The sequence below is a fragment of the Corvus kubaryi genome, unplaced genomic scaffold (genome assembly GCF_017639235.1).
Source record: "Corvus kubaryi isolate FWS band 111438036 unplaced genomic scaffold, C.kubaryi_AGA036_p1.0 66, whole genome shotgun sequence".
In the NCBI taxonomy this organism is placed as follows: Eukaryota; Metazoa; Chordata; class Aves; order Passeriformes; family Corvidae; genus Corvus; species Corvus kubaryi.
In genome coordinates, this window is record NW_024582054.1 from 31,784,398 (window position 1) to 31,802,675 (window position 18,278).

Sequence of the window (18,278 nt, forward strand, 5' to 3'; positions counted from 1 at the left end):
ACCCCAGGGCTCAGAACAGTTCATCAGACTCAGACAAAGGAAAATGGGGGGAAAGGAAGGGATTTGCTTGGAGATCACTGCCTAAATAACATTTATTCTGTGGTTTGATAGAAAATATGGGGGACAGATTCTGGAAAGATTGAGATGAAGCAATACCGAAACAAAAGGGACTGAAGGATACTTGAAGTATACGAGACATTTCTTGTTCTGCTTCATGTAACACTGAACATTTCTCACTGCTCATGGACCAAGTGACAGCAGCAGCAGTCACTGTGCACAGGCACCTTTGCTTACCCTGTTCAGCCACCAACAGGCTCCACTGGGAGCCTAAATTTATCTGTCCTATGAGAAACATGTTTCTGGAAGCCTGTTGTTCCCGAGACATACCTACCTTCAAGGTGTCAGGCAAGCACCAAGGCTCCTCCTTGGGATGCAGCCGGACGTGCTGTGAAAGCTGAGAGCTCCCAAGCACACTGTGGGGAAGTTCTCCTGGGAAACCTCTGTGGGAGATATTGACACCAGCTGAAGGGTTATGTGGGGCTTGAGCAACAAACCATCTGTCAAGACCTGCTTATTAGGATATTTACTCACAAAATTGGCCTTTTCATCAGTGCACCAGAAGCAGTTTCTGAAAGCAGCCCTGACCACCAAGAAAACAGCCTCAGAATCAATCAACAGGAGGAGGAGTGGATCCAGCAGCCAGAGGAATCTGTTTCTAGCACAGGGACATTTTGTCCATTTTGCCATCTCTCCTACCTGAAGATCAGTAAATTAATTGGGTTTTTTAGATAAATGTTAGTGAGGATTCTTTGGCAGGACAAAAGACCTTTTGTTTCCTTGCCCCACACAAATCCATTAACTCTGCCATACAGTAGGGATAGTGATTTAATACTTTCACTTTGTTGTGTTTCCAGTCTAATAAAGGGTGGGAACACAACAGAAGGAAAACACAGTTCTTCACTTGCCTTTTTTTTTTTTTTGTTAAACATGAAATTAATTATTTCATATTTCTGTAATGAATAATTACCATGTTCATGAACCCAAGCAACCTACCCCGGGTGGCAGTGGGCATCTGCAATGGGCCCAGAGGAAGACACATGCTCTGAATCAAATGTCAGTGGCTCAGCAATAAAAGCCTCTCTCAGGACTGAGACCATCCTTCAAAGGCAGTGAGTCTCACCATAGAACAGCACAGGAAAAAGAAAGCAGCAGGGACCACAGCAGAGATCCCTATCTCCATGGCAAGGAAGGGGAGGGGAAGGAAAGGGAGCTCGTCATTTAACAGCAATAATAAACACACTTCTGAGTGTGCTTCCTCCTCTCCCTGCAGGAGCATCTTCACCCTAAGCACTGATGGGCTTCAGGTGGGATCAATCAGATCCAAACCTCTCAGTCCCAATATCCCTGTCAGAAAAATACCTTAGGGTAGCTGTGGATTGTGCAGCTATAGGGTTGCTGCAGGGTGTCCCACAGTGCTGAAGACAGTGATGTGTTACCTTGATGTGTTTGTTGTTCCATACAAACCACTCAGAAGACACCTGTAAAAAAACATGGATATGTTGCAGATAAGAAGAGGATCATATCTGTTTCTTCCAAGCAGCTGAACACCAAGGAAAACACTCTCATGATGTGTTTGACAGGAGAAACAAGCCAGAACTTCACTTTCATTCAACATTCAGGCTTTAATGCCAAGCCACAATTTATTCCATGAAGAAGAAAAAAAACAGTAAAGGAAGCACTTACCAGGATGAGCATGCTGTCTGCTGTGGCCTGGAGGCAAGAAGGTGGCTTAAGCAAAGGCAGGGATCAGCATATCCAGGTCAGTGGCCAACACTGCCCTTGACCTCACTGCCCATCAGGTGGGATTGGCTGCTTGCCTGGCGCAGCTCCTGTGGCTCCTGCCATGGCCTCTGCAAGCTGCTCCAACAGGATTTAGAGACCTCTCTCTTATCAAACCTGATGGATTTCCTCTCCCACTCCTTTCCCAACCCTTGTCCTGCACTGGGAGATGCAGAGCATGATGCAGCACTGAAGACTAACCTTATGTCTAGAACAAGGAGACCATCACCGTGGTTTTGCTTTCCAAGACTCTGGATTTTTAGCAAACACCTACTCATTCCTGAGTTCACCTTCCCAAGAGAAGAGCAACTTCAGGAAATCATGTCAGTCAAGGGTCCAGGAAAGAAAACTGTAATGTGATACAGGTCTAACCCTCAGAAAGGCTGGGAACGTCTCCTTTTACAGAGGGTCCTTCCAAAAGGAAACCAACCCACTGTAAATAATGTGTCTGGGAAGAGAAGGCAAACCTTTAACCATTCCCTTGCCTCCACTGCTTGCTCAGTTAAACTGCAGCTTTCCTTTGAAGCCAGGCAAAGTTACCTTCTCTGCTTTCTAGTTCTGTTCTCTGGCTCTGGGTAGCCCAGAGATCCTGCTGTTTTGCTAATCTCACTTCCTGAAACTGGGATTAAAGTTGGATTAGCCAGGCAAATGACTGAGTGGTGCTCCAGACCCTCCACATTTGGTGTTTGTGCCTGCCTCGTTTTCCCAGCTCTACCTGGGAATCCAAGGGAAGGGAATGGAGAGGATATAGAAAGGGTCATTCCGTCTTATCCCAAGTGCCATTCCCAGGGTTTACACAAAGTCCTGCTACTGATACAGAGCACAAAGCATATTCACTCAAATAATTGAAGTGGTTTTAGCTCAGTGTCCTCAAATATAACAAAATTAATTTCTTCCTTTAAAAGCCCTCCTTGGTATTACTGCATAAATCAAAGACTCAAGGTACTGCTTCTCCCAAATTCAGACTGAATCCAGTTTCACCACACAGAGTCTGGCTTTTAAGAAAGAGCAGGGAGTTCCTTCCAATGTTAGTCAAAAGAAGTCATTGGGACAGTTTGTACAAACAGGCATGGGACACTTGGAAAGCTTAGAGACCTTGATCCAGCATTCCTGAGCACATGCTTAATTCACCCCAAAGCGTGTGCTGAAATGCTTCGCTGACTAAGAACGGGCTTAATCACATGCTTAAACACTTACTGCATGAGCACTTCAGAGATTAAGATTGATTAGGTCCTTCTCCTACCTGTACCTCATACCTCCTCTCCTCATGAAAATCTCATTTCTGAAGGCACAAAGCTCATAAGGAGACAAAGGGAACACATTTTTCAACAGGTTCCCAGGACTTAAAACTCCTTTAAAAAGAACAAAAGCCAGATTTTCAGAGCTTGGCTCAGTGAAATCAAGTTGTTAATGTTAATACACTTTATTGATCTTAAAGTAATACAGCATGGAAACAAAGGCCATTAATTGAGAGAGAGGGTCTGTTTACATTAACAAGTCATACAGCATGAAAGGAGCAGATCCAAACTCAGGTCGCCACAAACTGAGGTCCCCACAAGAACAATATATGAAGTTCAAATGTTTACTTCAGCCTAGACTTAGTCTGGTCCTCCATGTCATTTGGACCAAGCTTGCCCATATTTTTTGACTGGAAGCTATTCCAGGCAGCCATCACTGGGTCAGATCCCCATATCCCTGCTCAGGTGAAAGCACATTTGCTGCACCCCTGGCATGGACTGCCTGGGTCAGTGTTCTACCAGCATGCTCCAAAACTGCTCTGCTGCCCAAACCAACATTGGTCAAGTGGAGATGACCATGGGATGCACTTCCAGACTGCTCTGTTGCTCCAAACCAAGGCACAAATGGAGACAGTCAGATGGAGAGAAGAACTCCCCAAGCACAGCAAATTCCCAAGGCAAGGAGCAGTGGAGGCACTCTGGCTCTAGGATGGTTCATTTGGTTTGGAGGTCACCAGCTTTTCCTACAGCTGATAAACAAATGCAAGGTGTAAAACTGCTGCCCGAAGTGATCCCAAGGTAGACTCATTTATGAGGAAGTCATGAGGAACACACACGGATTGTGTCCAGAACAGTGTTTGTCATTCAGGGGATGATGTTCAGCATGACAGAGGACTTCAGCACAGACTGCCTGCCTGAAAGGGTGGATGAATTTATTGTGCCAGAGGACAAGAGTGACCAAAACCACGTGTCCATAGTCTGAAAAAATGCATGTCACCATAAGACAAGTGTGGAAAGTGAACTTCTTGGCAAAGCAATGCAAAACTCGCCTTCAGCAGAAGTTGGGAGAGCAAAAGACTAATAAATATTAGAGTGAGGAGAATTCAATTGCATAGACAACTCCCATCAGTTACCTCAAGATCAGAGGAACATAGGAAATGGTCTGCTGGGTCAGCAGGATGGTGCATCTCCCCCAGCTGCAGGAAAAGACAATCTTGAGGAGGAGCACACAAGCCTGGCCACTGCAGTCCAGTCACCTCACACTCTTCCTGGCATCCACAATCATTGGTAGAGCACATCTATCCATACCTTCTCTTTCCCTCTGAACTTGCTGATATTACATCCATCTCACTATTTCTAGCAGAAGCAAATTCCCTGCTGTGTAAAAAAGCACTTTCTAGTATCCGTCTTAAACAGATCCCCCTGGTTTTCATGTATCTCCCCTCATTCCAGAACTGTGAGAATTTTGAAACCCCAAAGCAACTCATAGAATCATAGAACAGTTAAGGTTGGAAAAGACTAGTAAGATCATGGCCAACTCTTAACCCAAGCACCATCTTGTTCACCACTAAATCAAGTCCCCAAGTGATGCATTTTTTGAACATTTCCAGGGATGGTGACTCCACCATTTCCCTGGGATGCTTGTTCCAATGCCTGAACATCCTTTCAGTGAATAATTTTTTCCTAATATCCAATCTAAACCTCCCCTGGCACAACTTGAGGCCATTTCCTCATGTCCTTGTTAATTGGGAGATCGACCCCCCCACTGCCCCACCCTGGCTCCACTCTACTTTCAGGAAGTTGTAGAGGTTGATAAGGTCCACCCTAAGCCTCCTTTTCTCCAGGCTGAGTCCCCCCCAGCCCCTTCAGCCACTTCTCTCAATACTTCTTCTCTAGTCCTTTCATCCATTCCATTGCCCATCTCTGGACATACTCCAGCACCAATTGTTTCTCACCACAGTTCTCCATCTATAATGTTAAGCTGAGAATTGTTCAGTTTTTTGTATTAGCAGCTCAGTCATATGTATTTTTGTTGGCTACTCCAAAGGCACATACTAGACTCTGAAGCTAGCTATTAAAAATGTATTTAGCTGTTTCTGCTTCCTTAAAAATGTCCTTGTTTTCTTTGTAAGAAAAATCACGTGCCTGGGGAAAGCCATGCCCAGCGTGGTGAGTCACCTGCCAAGTGGTCAGCACAGCTCATCAAAGCCTTTGCTGCCCTTTGTGATAGGAGGGGGTACAGGTGCCTCAGGGATGGTTTTGCTGGCTGCCACCTGAGTGCCTGACCTTCCTCTAAACTGATTGCCAACAAACCGATTTGGGATTACTGAAGGCACAAGACTGCTGTGGAGAATTTGTTTTCAGGCCTTATCCAGCATGAACCCCAACCCATGAGAAAAGTAGAAAACTTGAAAGGGATGGACAGATTCCTGCTGAAGCCCCAGGACAGGGAAAGCTGCAGAGGGCTGGGACCTACAGGCTCTCTGCAAGCAGGGGCTGTGCTGTGGAAGGCCAAAACCAGACCTGGGGAATGGAAGCTCATCACTTGTCCCCAGTTCCTGCAGGACTTGGTCAGATGGTTTAAGCACCTCAGTAACTGGGAGCACTGACAGTGGCTTGGATCATTCAAAGAGTTCTGGAAGAAATAGGCAGAGTCCCTGGGAGGACTCCATTTAGTCCAGTCTAATGTACTGAGCAAGGTGTTAGGCTGAAACACCTCCTCTTCCCACCTCTTCCGGAAATACAGATGAACCAGGATCAGAACACCCTATTTATGGGACTCTCCATTCCCCCCTTCCCTCACACCCAGCTGTCTGAGCCCTTGCTCCACAGGCACATTGGATTTCTCATGGCAAGCAGGAGGTCCACAGCAGGGGCCCCATGCAGTTGGGATGTCTGGGCACCATGCCAGGGCCTCTCCCTGACCCTGCACGCACCAGACACAGCTTGATTCTTTATTTGCTGACCCACAGCTGGTACTTGGGGTGAGGGAGCAGAGGATAGACCCAGAAAGCCTGCTGGAAGGCAGACAGCAGTGACACACTCATCCCCTCAGAGTGTGTGGTGCTGATAGCCTCAGTGGGAGTGATGGTATTCCAGAGGTGTGCAGAAACACTGCATTATCTGAATCACAAGGAATCCAGCTCAAAGGGGTCTGCTCGTGTCCCTTTATGCTCCTGTACTTTTCTGCACTCAGTTACATAAGGAGCATAGGGATACCTAATCCCAAAACTCCCCTCTACCACCTACCCCCACCTTGAAACAGCTCCCAGTGCAATGAAATGTTCCTGCTTCAGATTTCCAAAGACAACCATAAACACTGGGGATAATTAAAAAGTGAACATCATGAAAAATACACTGGCAAGGACTCCAGGCTGTGAAGCTGGAAAGCCAGGTAGCTTAAAGAAGTGCCAGATACTCAACTGGTCTCCAAGATCAGCAGATGTTTTTCAACCTAACGTTGCAAAAACTTACTAACTCAGATGTGTTTCCAAAATCAGAACCAGAGATGAGAATGTGTGCTGTGTATTGGGACCATATCAACTACTTTTCCAGCACTGCTAAGATCTGTTATTAAAAAAAAAAAAAAAGAGGGGGTTGGGTGTAGATAGAAAACACTAGGCCTGTTTAAAAGATTCTGGATGCTTACCTAAATCATGTAAGAAAAGGAAAATTCCTTCCCCAAACTGAAAAGACTTGGATGCAATTAAGAGGGAGATACCATCAGCCCATTTCCAAGTCTAGTATTAAGCTATTCAACAAGAGAACTGCAGAATACAGTGGCTGCAGCTGATACAGTCTTAGCGATATTTAGGCGGTTATTTTATTTTTTTTTTTACTCAATTATCTGAAAAGAAACCATTCAGCAGCTCACTTTTGAAAACCAACCTCCCTCACCCAATACAAGGCAATCTGCTATAGCACTGCAATTAAAAACTCATCATCCCAATACCACTGGGCATTGGTTTGTCTTTCCACCACCAGCTCCTTTACAGCCAGAGAGCGAGTGCATGGCTGAGGACCCTCTCTGCTGCTTTGCTACATCTTTGAGGAGATTTACAGGGATTTGCACATGTTTTTCTCGCTCAAAGAGAGATTATGTGGCTTGATTAAGAGATATTCTAGGAAAGAAACTACCAGCTTCCACAAGACATTCCCTTTGTTTGATGTAACACCCATCAGTTATTAATGGGATGGCTTTAAGCTGCTGCTTAGCCTTAGTAACGCCATATTTAACAACAAACATTACTTCTCTCCCCTCTCTGCAGTGGCAGCCTTTGTCCAGCAATTTCTGGATGAATTATTCTAAACCAGTATATAATTTTTTTATACATACATACATACATACATATATATATATACAGGCTGCCTTTCCATGTGAAAAGTTATAGGAGAGCTGTGAACAGATAAGAGGTGTTACAGCTTTTGCTGTTTCATGGGAGGTGGAAGTGCAAGGACTTTCTGGGTCACTGAATCCACAGCCTGGTGATGTACTGCAAAACCCTTACAGAAACTGATTTTCAACTCCTTAAAATAAAAAAAAAAAACAAAACAAAACAGGAAAAAAATCATATGAGACATTATAAATAGGGATTTAGTACACTGCAGACTGAAAAATAAAATCTGCCTCTTAGGAAAAGTGTTCCCACTGCTTTAGAAGCTGCTCTCTGAGATGCTTAATTCTGAGTAGATCTTTCCTTCCCACATTTGCAATGCAAGGAAACCTGAGAAAAAAACTGTTCTGCCTTTTAGGTGGATGACAGCAGGAAGGGCACAGAGGAACCACAAAGGAAAGCTCTGCTCAGACCTTGCTATGGAATGGACAAGCTGCACACATATCCACGAAATCCACACCAGCCACAGCACCCACTCCAGTTGTTTGGCCACTGCTTAGTGGATGCCAAAGCAGAAGATGAACCTGCAGAAACCAGCTCAACCTGCCCAAAAGCTCCAGCCTCCCCCCAGGCAGCTCCAAAGCTTTTGCTGTGAATGGAAGCAGTGCTGCCTGCCTATGGAGGGCTCCTTTCTCCTTTGCTGCCAGTCACCTCCAGTCCCATGGGAAGAACCTGAAACACAGACCAGTGGGTGACACAATTGTCACCTTCCATGACCCTGCCAGGGCTGTGAGAGATCCAACTGCCAAAGCTACAGAGGGCACCATGGGCCGGCAGCCTATGCTCTCCTCCACCCAGCCCAGCTCCCAGAGCACACAGCTCTTGGGGATTCACTTACTGGACGTTCCAGCGGGACACCTGCTGTGTCCCACAGATCGATTTGGTTACAGAAACCAACCATCTGTCCCTGTGTTGTACCAACCGAAATCTGCAAGCACCCAGACAGAGAGGAGGATTACTATTACACTTCCATCTGCTCTGCAACGTGAACTGCCCATCAGCTACAACCTGAAGATGCCTCTGAGCCCCTAAATCCCACCTTGCCCTTGGAAAAATGCAAGTTATGGGAAGCACAAGAGGAGCCATGACAAGCCAATTCCTTCAAAGCACAAGTCACATCCACAGCATTTTAAACTTGCCCCATTTCCTGCATGGCTAAATGCAAGGAATATTAACAGGTCACATCAGGAGACATCTAAGTGGTGACAACACCAATATAAAAGCACTGACTGGGTCTGCACCAATGTAACAAACTTTAAAAAGTATTAAAACAGACTGTTTATTACAGCATATGATGTGTTATATTAATTTACACAATGATATATATATAAAAACAGCCATTGATGATGTACAGTAAATTGGACATCAACAGGAATATTAAAACTACTGATACTCATGCACGTGACATGCATATGGGTTTTTTTTCTTTTTCAAAAGCAGTTTTACACAATATAATGAAGTTACTAAGCCTTGGTCAGCTGCTCCAGCAGTTTACTCTGGACACCACCGCCGTCCGCAGCGTGACTCCCAGGAGATCAGAGCAGACTGCACTCCAGAGAAAGCAACTTAACCTTGGAGACAGATTGAACAGGAACCCTTTCCTGGTGGGGGAAGGCTGGGGGAGGATAGGAGTGAGTTTCAAGAAGAGAATCAACAAGAAAAGACAAAAAAACTAGACCAGAGTACCAGAAGGAAAAAGTTCAAGATGTGGCAACAGCAGCAGCAGAAAGGGACAAGCAAAACCATGAAGAACTGCCCTCATTCCCTCCCCTTTATTCCCTAAGAACTTATGACCTTATGCTGTTGATGTCCTCTATAGGACCCAGAACTGGAAAACCTAGGCAAGGAAGATCCATTCCCACAAAAATTATCCTTTTCTCAAAGCCTTCTGACACCACGCGCTGGAGGCTGTTCACCACTGAAATGGCAGTGTTGTGTTGTTGGGTTTTTTTAAACAAGTGTAACGGTCTTTTATTTCCACATAAAAGGCACTAGTATCCACCCAAGTTCTGAAAACAAGTGACATAATTTACCTTAAGTTTTAAATATTTGTATTAAAAAAAAAAAAAAAAAAATCTGTGGAAATATGTACAAAAATAAGCACCTTGCTTCCGAAAGCAGAAGCAGATACATTCCACCAAGTCACCTCACTAGACGGTCGTCATGAGCTTCAGGGAGCCTGACCGAAAACGGAGGATCTTCTTCTTGAGGTTATGGGAGGCTTTGATTTTGACAAAGGCCTTGGCCGCATTTTCATGCAGCTCTGGTGCCGTGACTGTTTGGATGGGGAGCGTCTGGACAAACTGGGACCAAATCAGGCCCCCGCTCTCATCAGAGTCACTGGTGGTCGTGCTCTCCCCTACAAACTCCACCTCGCTCAGGCTTGACTCACTGTCTCCAAAACAGTTCGTGGTGTAGTTGCTCTGCTCGTCCTCGCTTGTGTCCACCACAGTGGAGTGGAACAAGGACTCGCACTCGGCTGAGTACTCTGAGTCGCTGGCCACGTAGGCGTAGGGGCTGACATAGGGCAGGGGCACCTGCGAGTAGACGCCCACACCCTCCCGCCGGTTCCTCCTCGCCCTGCGCAGGGCCTCCTCATAGGAGATCTCTGCCGAGGACTTCCAGCGGCGGTAGTCGGCACGCTTGTGCTTGGGCTTGGCCACCACAACCTCCCGGCCGTGCCCGTGGGAGCGGAGGGCGGATCTGTGCAGGCTGGCCTGCCGCCCCGGGAGGCCTGGCTCCAGCGGCAACCCGCTGCCTCTCTTCCCCCGCGACGAGGGCTTTTTCAGTTTCTTATTTGTATCCAGTTCCTCAGGAAAGCGGCACTTCTTGCCGACTGGTTTGGCTTTCTCCCGCAAGGTCTGCGAGCTGTTTTCCACCCCATTGGCAAGGTGGGACCTGTGTTTCAAGGCAGAGCTTTTCAAAATCTTGACATTCCGGGTGCCTTTGTGAAGCTTCATGCTTTGCTGCTGGGCTGGGATGTACTGGGCATTCACCAGCAGCCCATCGTCCAGGCTCTGCGAGGAAGAGCCCTCGCTTTTGAAATCCAGCGCAGGCCTCTCCTCAACAGCTGGCGACGAGGAGCGAGCTGCCTGCAAGCTGCTCTTCAACAGGATCTTTTTGGGAGGCTGGCTGACCCTGTTCTCTGGCTGCAGCACCACTGGCTTCCCGGAGGACTCTTTGGGAGATGTAGCAAAGAGCTGGTTGTTCTCCTTGGGGACATCCCCTGCCATGGCCGCAGCATTGCGGCCCAGCTCCGGTGGTGCCGGTTTGGTGCCCCGTGGCAGGTGCTTGCTCTGGAGTTCGGTTGTTGTGCTGGGTGGGAAAGCTGCCGGCAAAGGGGCCTTCCTACTCTCCAGCTGCTCCCCAGCTGCCTCCCTTGGCCTCTGCTTCAACGGGGAGGGAGCTGTGTGGTCCGGAGCAGGGGTCCCACCAGGAGGCAAACACACTGGCTTGGAGCTCTTCAGGTTCACCACATTGCCGTGGGCCACCATCGCTGCCGGCTGCCGGACGCACATGCTCCCGTGCCTCAAGATGCCTTTGGTGGCATCAGCATTGAGACTTGTCCGGGGTTTGTTAGTCCTTACTGCGTGAGTCTTTTTCTGAACCAGGCTTAAGATGTAGCTGTCTATCCTCTTGCTGGTGGAAGGGCACGGAGCTGGCCAGGAGCTCTGGGGGGGGAAGGCGTTGGCAGATTGTCCCGAGTCCGTTTCGGATGGGGTGCAAACGTCGCTCATATCGCAAGCGAGCCTCTCCTCTTCTCGCTGGGGGTTCTCAGTCACGGGGAGAAGGAACATGGGGCTCTGCACAGCCACGGCGTGGAGGGGGCTGGGGTAGCGGTAGATGTCGTTCCCGTTTTTAGACACCAGATCGCACTGGTACTTGGGATGTACATCTGCAACGACATCGAGGGAATTTGAGTGCGGTGTGGACAAAGAGCGACAGACAGAGCCTGCGGTCTGGTCCTCATGCTGGCCTTCCTTATTATAGTCCATCCAGCCTATGAGATCTGAAAGGCATTTTAGAAGAGTTTAGAGAGCCTGCCAGGGACAGCTGTGCTACGTTTTTAATGTGCTGCCAAGGACACCGGTCCATCTACGCACACAATGCAAAGCTTTAACTACAGCAGCAGCAATTTTGCACCCAGGGGTGCTGCTCAAGCAATATAAAAAGCAGCACTATCCTTCAGTGGGTCTCCCTGTCACTGCATCTACGAGGGATTTACCCCACTATGACCACATGGTTAAAACAATAAAAATCACAGCCCTAAGGAGAACATCTACACTGGTTTCAAACCTGTGCCCAGGTAGTTAAGATCTTCCTATCTTCCTTTCAAGCCACCCAGAAGTCTGCAAGCGTCTCTTATATGTTACACAGTCACCTGTGAAACTCTCTGCAGGCCTCAGCACATATGAATTTTATATTTTACTTTGCTAAATCCAAAGAAAAACATAAAAAATACAGACAAGAGAACAATTAATTCTTCTAGCTTATTGACAAATTTCACTTCCAGATTCTTTCAAGCATATCTCAGGTTAGGGAAAAATCCAGATCTAATTTTATTGTTGTTTTTATTATTGTTACTACTATTATTATCATAATATTCATAGCAATGCTAATAGTAATAACAGATGCTCCCTTTAAGTGGTAAGAGGTTTAAGAATGGGAAACAGGCTCGTGTTTTCACACAAGTCCAAGGAGTGCAGGTCAATCCAGCTGACATCCTAGCCTTGGCTCTGCAAAGAGAGTTCTGCCAGAGAAATCCAGTGCGTTTCAAGATGCATGAGTCAGATTTAATGGCTAAGGAGCTTACTAGGGAGGTAAGCAACCTTAAGAGCAGGGCTTCCACCCAGGCACCTAAGATTATTATTATTATTTTCTTAAGCTTAAGTTGCCCTTGTCTTCTTGGGTAGGGGTACAATCTAAATGATCCTCTGCCAGTCCTGTTTTCTGCCCTTGGGCTGGAAACTTCAGCCAGAGTACTCCAATTTGAATGCTCAGTGCTCATCACTTATCTAAGGCTTATTTCAAAGAGGTCTCATGGGCATTGATGAAATTTGTTGATAGAGATGATGTTCCTGTGTGAGCAGGAGAGGAAGAGCAGGGAAGTTAAGAGCATAAACTCCCCCCAGATCACCTCTCAGTTTTCCCACATTTCCTAAATTCTATGTTGGCTTCAAGGAATGTTGATGAAAAAGACATTTTTGAAACTTGTCAGTTTTGTGAAATTTCATCCCTGAAAGTGAGACTGTATGAATAATGAGAGATTTAGGTTTTCGTGGTATATACAGAAAAAACATCAATGCAATGATGGAATTCCTTGTGTGTGGTTTTTTTTTAATGTATGGCCCATGAAGATCACATATACCTTACAATAGGGAGCATTAAATTACCTCGAGCTGCTCACAGGAAAACTAAGAGGACTTGTCAGCAACTCAGAATGAATGCATCCCAGGCTGTATTTTCCCAGTTCAGAAACAGAAGAGCATGAATTGTTCTGTCCTTGATTCACAACAAATCACTATAAGTTAACCCTAAAGAGCAGAACACAAATTGGAAATACTGTGGTTGGAATCATCCTCCCCAACCCAAAATGAGCTAAAGCTTTTGAAAATGTCTGCAGTCAGTAACACTTGATGACAACAGTCCTAATGAAGTGTCTTTTCTGGAGAACAGAGGAGGCCTTCCTATTGAACCATCCTGCACATCAAGGCTCGCATCTTCAGACCGGTGTCCAAGGAAGGTTCACAGCTCTTTGCCAAAGAGACAAAATGTATCCGCCCTGTTCATGATGTCTACCTGTCTACACTATATAAATGCAGGATATGCCTCACCATGCTCACCTGGGGGTTGAGGGCCATCAGAATTGACAAAATGACTGCTAAAAAGAGACTGACATGTGCCCTGACCCCCTTAAACCTGTATCTAGCTCCTTACTCTGTGACTTTAATGCTGACACGGCTAAGAACTATCGTTAATTATTGCTATTCACTAAAAATGCTTTTCTAAAGAAAACCACAAGAAATCAGCTGACTGATGTGTTTCTGTGTACAGGTACCACTGCCCTCTGCTGGGTAGAGCAGCTGTCATATCTTCACATGCCATTTTCATGTCTTTAGAGTGACGTATTCACGTGTAAGGCTGGAACAGAGGAGGGCAAACAGTCCTGCCCCATGACCCACATACGTGAGAGGCATTGGGATCTTTTCAGAGCATAATGTGGCACATGAAAGGAAGAAGGGTTAATCCAACCCAGGTGCTCCTGAGGCAATATTTCCAAAGCCAAAGCCACCTCCTGGAGTATGATGTATTCGACCTGCTTTTACTATACCTGCAGATTTAGGGCGTCCATCTGAGATATTCAGTGTTGCCTCCAAAGGGCTGCAAAAGCAAGTGCTAGAATGGCAACTGGATAAACACTCACTGAAGACAGAGTTAGATGAATTGGAAAGCGATCCAGAAGCTCCATCACTCAGCTCATAAAACCCTATAAAAATAAGAGTTTGGATTTATATTAGTTATGTCTACACAGAGTTACTATTTGTGTCCCTAGAAAGGCAGTCAAGCTGGTGTTTGAGTTGGCTTACTCTAATGCAAGTAGTTATGGGATTTCATTCAGTCACCCCAAAAACAGCCCACAATTAAGTAATCCTTATTGCCATGAATTTACTTTGTTTAAAAGTAAAGCACTTAAAACAGCAGAACTTATCCCAGCATATGGAATTTTTTTAAAACTTTACAAGGGTTGAGGTTTTAACCCTTACAGGGATTTTCAGATTTTAGCAACAAGGATCCAGGCTGTGTTTGGCAGCCCATTCATCTAATAGAGTGTTATACTTCCAAGACAGACTCTCCAACTATTACCTAACTACAAAAGTGTTGGTCCCAATGCTATCCATTACTTTCCTCAAAGTTCTGGAGAGAAACATAATATTTGTGGATGACAAGAAAGAGGAAAAATGGTAAATAATGTGGAGACACATCAGATTTAATTTCCTGGTAAACTGGGACTACTCAAGGAAAAATGACACACCACCACCAAAATTTAAAGTGTTCATTTAGGAATAAGGAATGCAGAGCATGCCTACAGAATGGGGATGCATCCTGGAAAACAATAATCCTGGAAAGGGCTTAGTCAGCGTGGAAAAGCAGCTCAATCAAGCTTAATGATATGGCAAAAAAAAGCTAATGAGATTGTTGGATGTACAAAGAGACTAATGAATAGCAGCAGGGAAATGACTTCAGCAGTCTACTCGGCCCTGGTAAGAAACATTGGAATGGTGAGCCCAGCCCTTGAATCCAACATGCTTAAAACAAAGCTAAAAAATTGGAAAGAGGCCACCAAGCTATTTAGGAGCTTGGAAAAATGCCTTAAAATGAATGACTTCAAGAACTTGACCTGTTTAGCTCATCAAATAAAAGCCAGGAATTATACTGTATAGCACCTCCAAGAGGAGGAAAAGCTGGGTATTAGAAAAGACCTTTCTTTAGGGGAGAAAAGGATATAAAAACATCAGTGCTGAACAAGTCAGATTCAGACAAGAAATTAGCAATGGCTTTAACAATCGTGAGTTGGAGGATTCTCCACTTTTTGGTGTCTTCAGTACAAGTTTAGAGGCCTCTAGGAAAGGCTCTCCATAGTTAAATACCACTTATTGGCTTCAACACAGTTAGAATGAGATGAAATTCAATATATGGGGGATGAAATTGTTTGATTCCATGTTCCTTTCTGGCTGTATGACCACTTTTGATATCTTCCTCCTGGTGGTGGTGCTTCTTTTCACCATTTTTCCTTCAGCCTCCTCCGTAATATACAGGACAATCAGAACTTTTTGAACTAATGTGAGGGTGGCCTTGAAAAAACAAATGCCCCAAACACTCAAAATCTAATTAAGCTTGAAATGCTCCTCTGAAAGAAGCAAACAGCAACCTTTCCCATGGTCAGTGAACTCTGTTAGTAGGAATTCATTATCAGAATGTGAATGAGCTGTAGACATTTACTGTTGTAGTACTGAACACTCCAGCACTAAAATCTACAGCCAGTTTAGTTCCAGGTCCCAAGGGAGGCTGCATTTTGCTGAGCACTGCCCTTACCTGAACTTGGACGACTGTCTGTCTCCAGGTGTTCATCTGTCGTTTTTTCCACGTCCAGGCGGAGATCACTTATTTGCTTATCCAGCTCTTGCAACTGATTTAACAACCCAGCATCCCTCCTCCTCAAGCAGTTCTGGAAAAGAAGAGGACAAAGAACATCAGCTCCTTCAGTGGGGCAGATGTGAAGAGGTCCCAAAGACCAACAGACTTCTCTGTCTAAGCCCTGTGAAACACCTTGTCCATATTCTTTTATATAAAAACTGAACAAAGCCCTGACATTTTAGATGGATGCTCTGGATAAATACTTAAGAATTATGCAGGCACTTCATCCCAGCCTGTTCCAGCCAGTTCTGCACGAGGAGCGTGTTCCACAGTTGAGGAGGACCAACACACTGTGCTGACCACAGCTGCAAGAACAAAGCTGGATTGTTTGATACGGCCAAACCAGACCTGTGCACGTGGAACAGGCAAGGACGGCTGTGCCAGCCTAGCAGGGCACGTTCCCCACCACACTGGTGTTACTCAAAGATCACATCTGCTCACACAATGGCACCAACCAGCTCTGCCAACAAGTGCCTGTGGTGTGGGAACCGCCTTGTTCTGCTGCACATTATGAGCTTAGAGTCTACCATCCAGAGAGCAAGATTCCCAGGGCTGGGATCACAGCCCTTTTATTAGTTTTGCAGTGCAGCAGGAAGGAAGAGTAATTCTTCCTCTTCTCCCATTATAATTGTATGAAATTGCTGTGAGATGAATTTTAAGGCTATTTATGAAGCCAATTTGATGGCATAAAAAAAGCAATAAGAAATAATTTTGCAAGGCACTCATTAACCCACGGTCAACACAATCAGTTTCCCCCTGTGTATTATAATGTTGCTTATCCATCATCTGTTCAGCTTCATACCCTTCCATTGCTCTGGCTTTGGGGAGAGTGGAGGAGGCAGGAGGAAGGTTCATCTACTTTTGTTTCTTCGAGTGCATCATTTGATTGGCACCCAGGGGTGCTGTGATACATTCATTGCAATGAGTTTTGATGCTCATAGCTGGACTAGTTCTAAACCCATTGAATCCAGGACAATCATAGAACCCTAGAACGGTTTGGGTTGGAAGGAACCCTAAAGATCATCTCGTTCCAACCTCCTTGCCATGGGCAGGGACACCTTCCACCAGACCAGGTTGCTCAGAGCCCTGTCCAGCCCAGCCTTGGACAAAGGGAGAGCAAATGCTAAAAGCACTGGCAAGCACTGGTTGAAGACGTGCTGGCGTTTAAGATCATCCTTTGGAGAACCAAAGGGGTGATCCCAAGCCTTCTCCCCCATTCCTGCGGGAGCCAGGGCTGGCTGGCAGCCAGGCTGGCAGAGGCGATGGGTTCAAGGGATGACTTCGCTGCGCCACCTACTGCCACCAGCGCCCCCTCCCCCAGCCAGCACCGCATCTGGTTCCAATCTGCAATGTCAAGTGCACAAATTAAAGTGCTACCACAAATCCCCAGCTTTTTCTGGTCTTTTTCTATTTTTTTATTTTTTTTTTGGTAATGATTTCGTGGTCCTTGACTACGGCTCTCGGCCGGCAGCCAGCCCCTTCTCAGCAGAAAAAATAATTTATTTTTATCTTTCTAAGAGGGAAATACCCCTAACTTAATTAAACCAAAAGGCTAATAAGAAAAAAAAAAAAGGACGAAAAACGGGGGTTGGGAAAAGAATAAATCAGGGAAATAAATCACGCAATCCAACTTCTCCCTGGGTGAAAGCAAATGCTGAGCCGCGCACAAAGAGCGCCAGGCACAGCTGTACGCTATTTTCATTGAAAAATGATCTGCCGCTTCATGCCGCCCTCCATCTCTTCCCACACCAGCTCCAAAGCGCGTCCTCCAACAAAAGCATCCCTTCTTTAAGGGCCCGATCCTGCCGGTGCCCGAGCGCCCGCTGCCTCCTCTCGGGGCTGGGACCCGGGAGCTGGCTCCCAACTTCCATTCATGGCAACGGCGGCGCTTCTCTTGCCACGAATGGAAGTGGGACCGCCGGCCTGGCTCCGGGACCCGAAGGCAACCCTGCGGTCACCCGGCACAACGCCGGCACGACCCGTCCACCTCCGAGCTGTCACCGGCCCGCCGCCTCACCTGCGCGCCGTGCCGGGGTGACAGCGGGGCGGGGGTGCTCCCCGCGGGCGCTCCCAGCTCCTCTCTCGCCCCTCCGCGGGCAGGACCCGCGGGTCACACCGACACGAGGGGACCGAGCGGGCGCGCGTCTCCCGGCGCTCCCCGCCCGCATCCCGCGGCGCTCCCCGCCCGCATCCCGCGGCGTTCGCCACTCGCATCCCGCGGCGCCCCCCGCCCCCGCTCACCAGCTGCCTCCGCAGGAGGAGGATGTTCTCCTCCAGGAACTTCTCCTCCAGGCTGCGCGCCGGCGGCCCCTCTCCCGGCGGCTCCCCGCGGCCGCCCTGCGCCCCGGCCGCCGCTCCCGCCGGCCGCCGCAGCAGGAGGCTCTTCACCAGCAGCTCCTGCCGCTGCCGCAGGTACTCCAGCTCGCCCAGCCCGGCCAGCGTGGCCTCCAGCCGCTCCCGGGTGCGCTGCCGCTCCGCCTCCGCTTCGCCCTTCTCCCGCCAGCGCGCATCGGGCTCCCGCGGCGCCCCCGCGGGTCCCCCCGCCGCCTGCCCCGGCCCCGCCGCCGCCGCGGCGCTCGCCACGGGGCTCGCCTTCATCGCCGGGGAGGGG

The 18,278-nt window shown here is 47.3% G+C and overlaps 1 protein-coding gene across 1 annotated transcript; it reads right to left on the bottom strand.

Moving 5' to 3' along the window:
• Window positions 1–8,731: 8,731 nt before the first annotated feature.
• On the bottom strand, window positions 8,732–18,268 carry DACT1 (dishevelled binding antagonist of beta catenin 1). Its single transcript, XM_042047420.1, has 4 exons — window positions 17,909–18,268; window positions 15,566–15,698; window positions 13,803–13,958; window positions 8,732–11,480 (listed from the first exon to the last, which is right to left on the bottom strand). Exons 1-4 carry the CDS (start codon window positions 18,263–18,265, stop codon window positions 9,622–9,624), a joined length of 2,505 nt encoding a protein of 834 aa, XP_041903354.1. The 5' UTR covers window positions 18,266–18,268; the 3' UTR covers window positions 8,732–9,621.
• Between the last annotated feature and the right edge of the window lie 10 nt (window positions 18,269–18,278).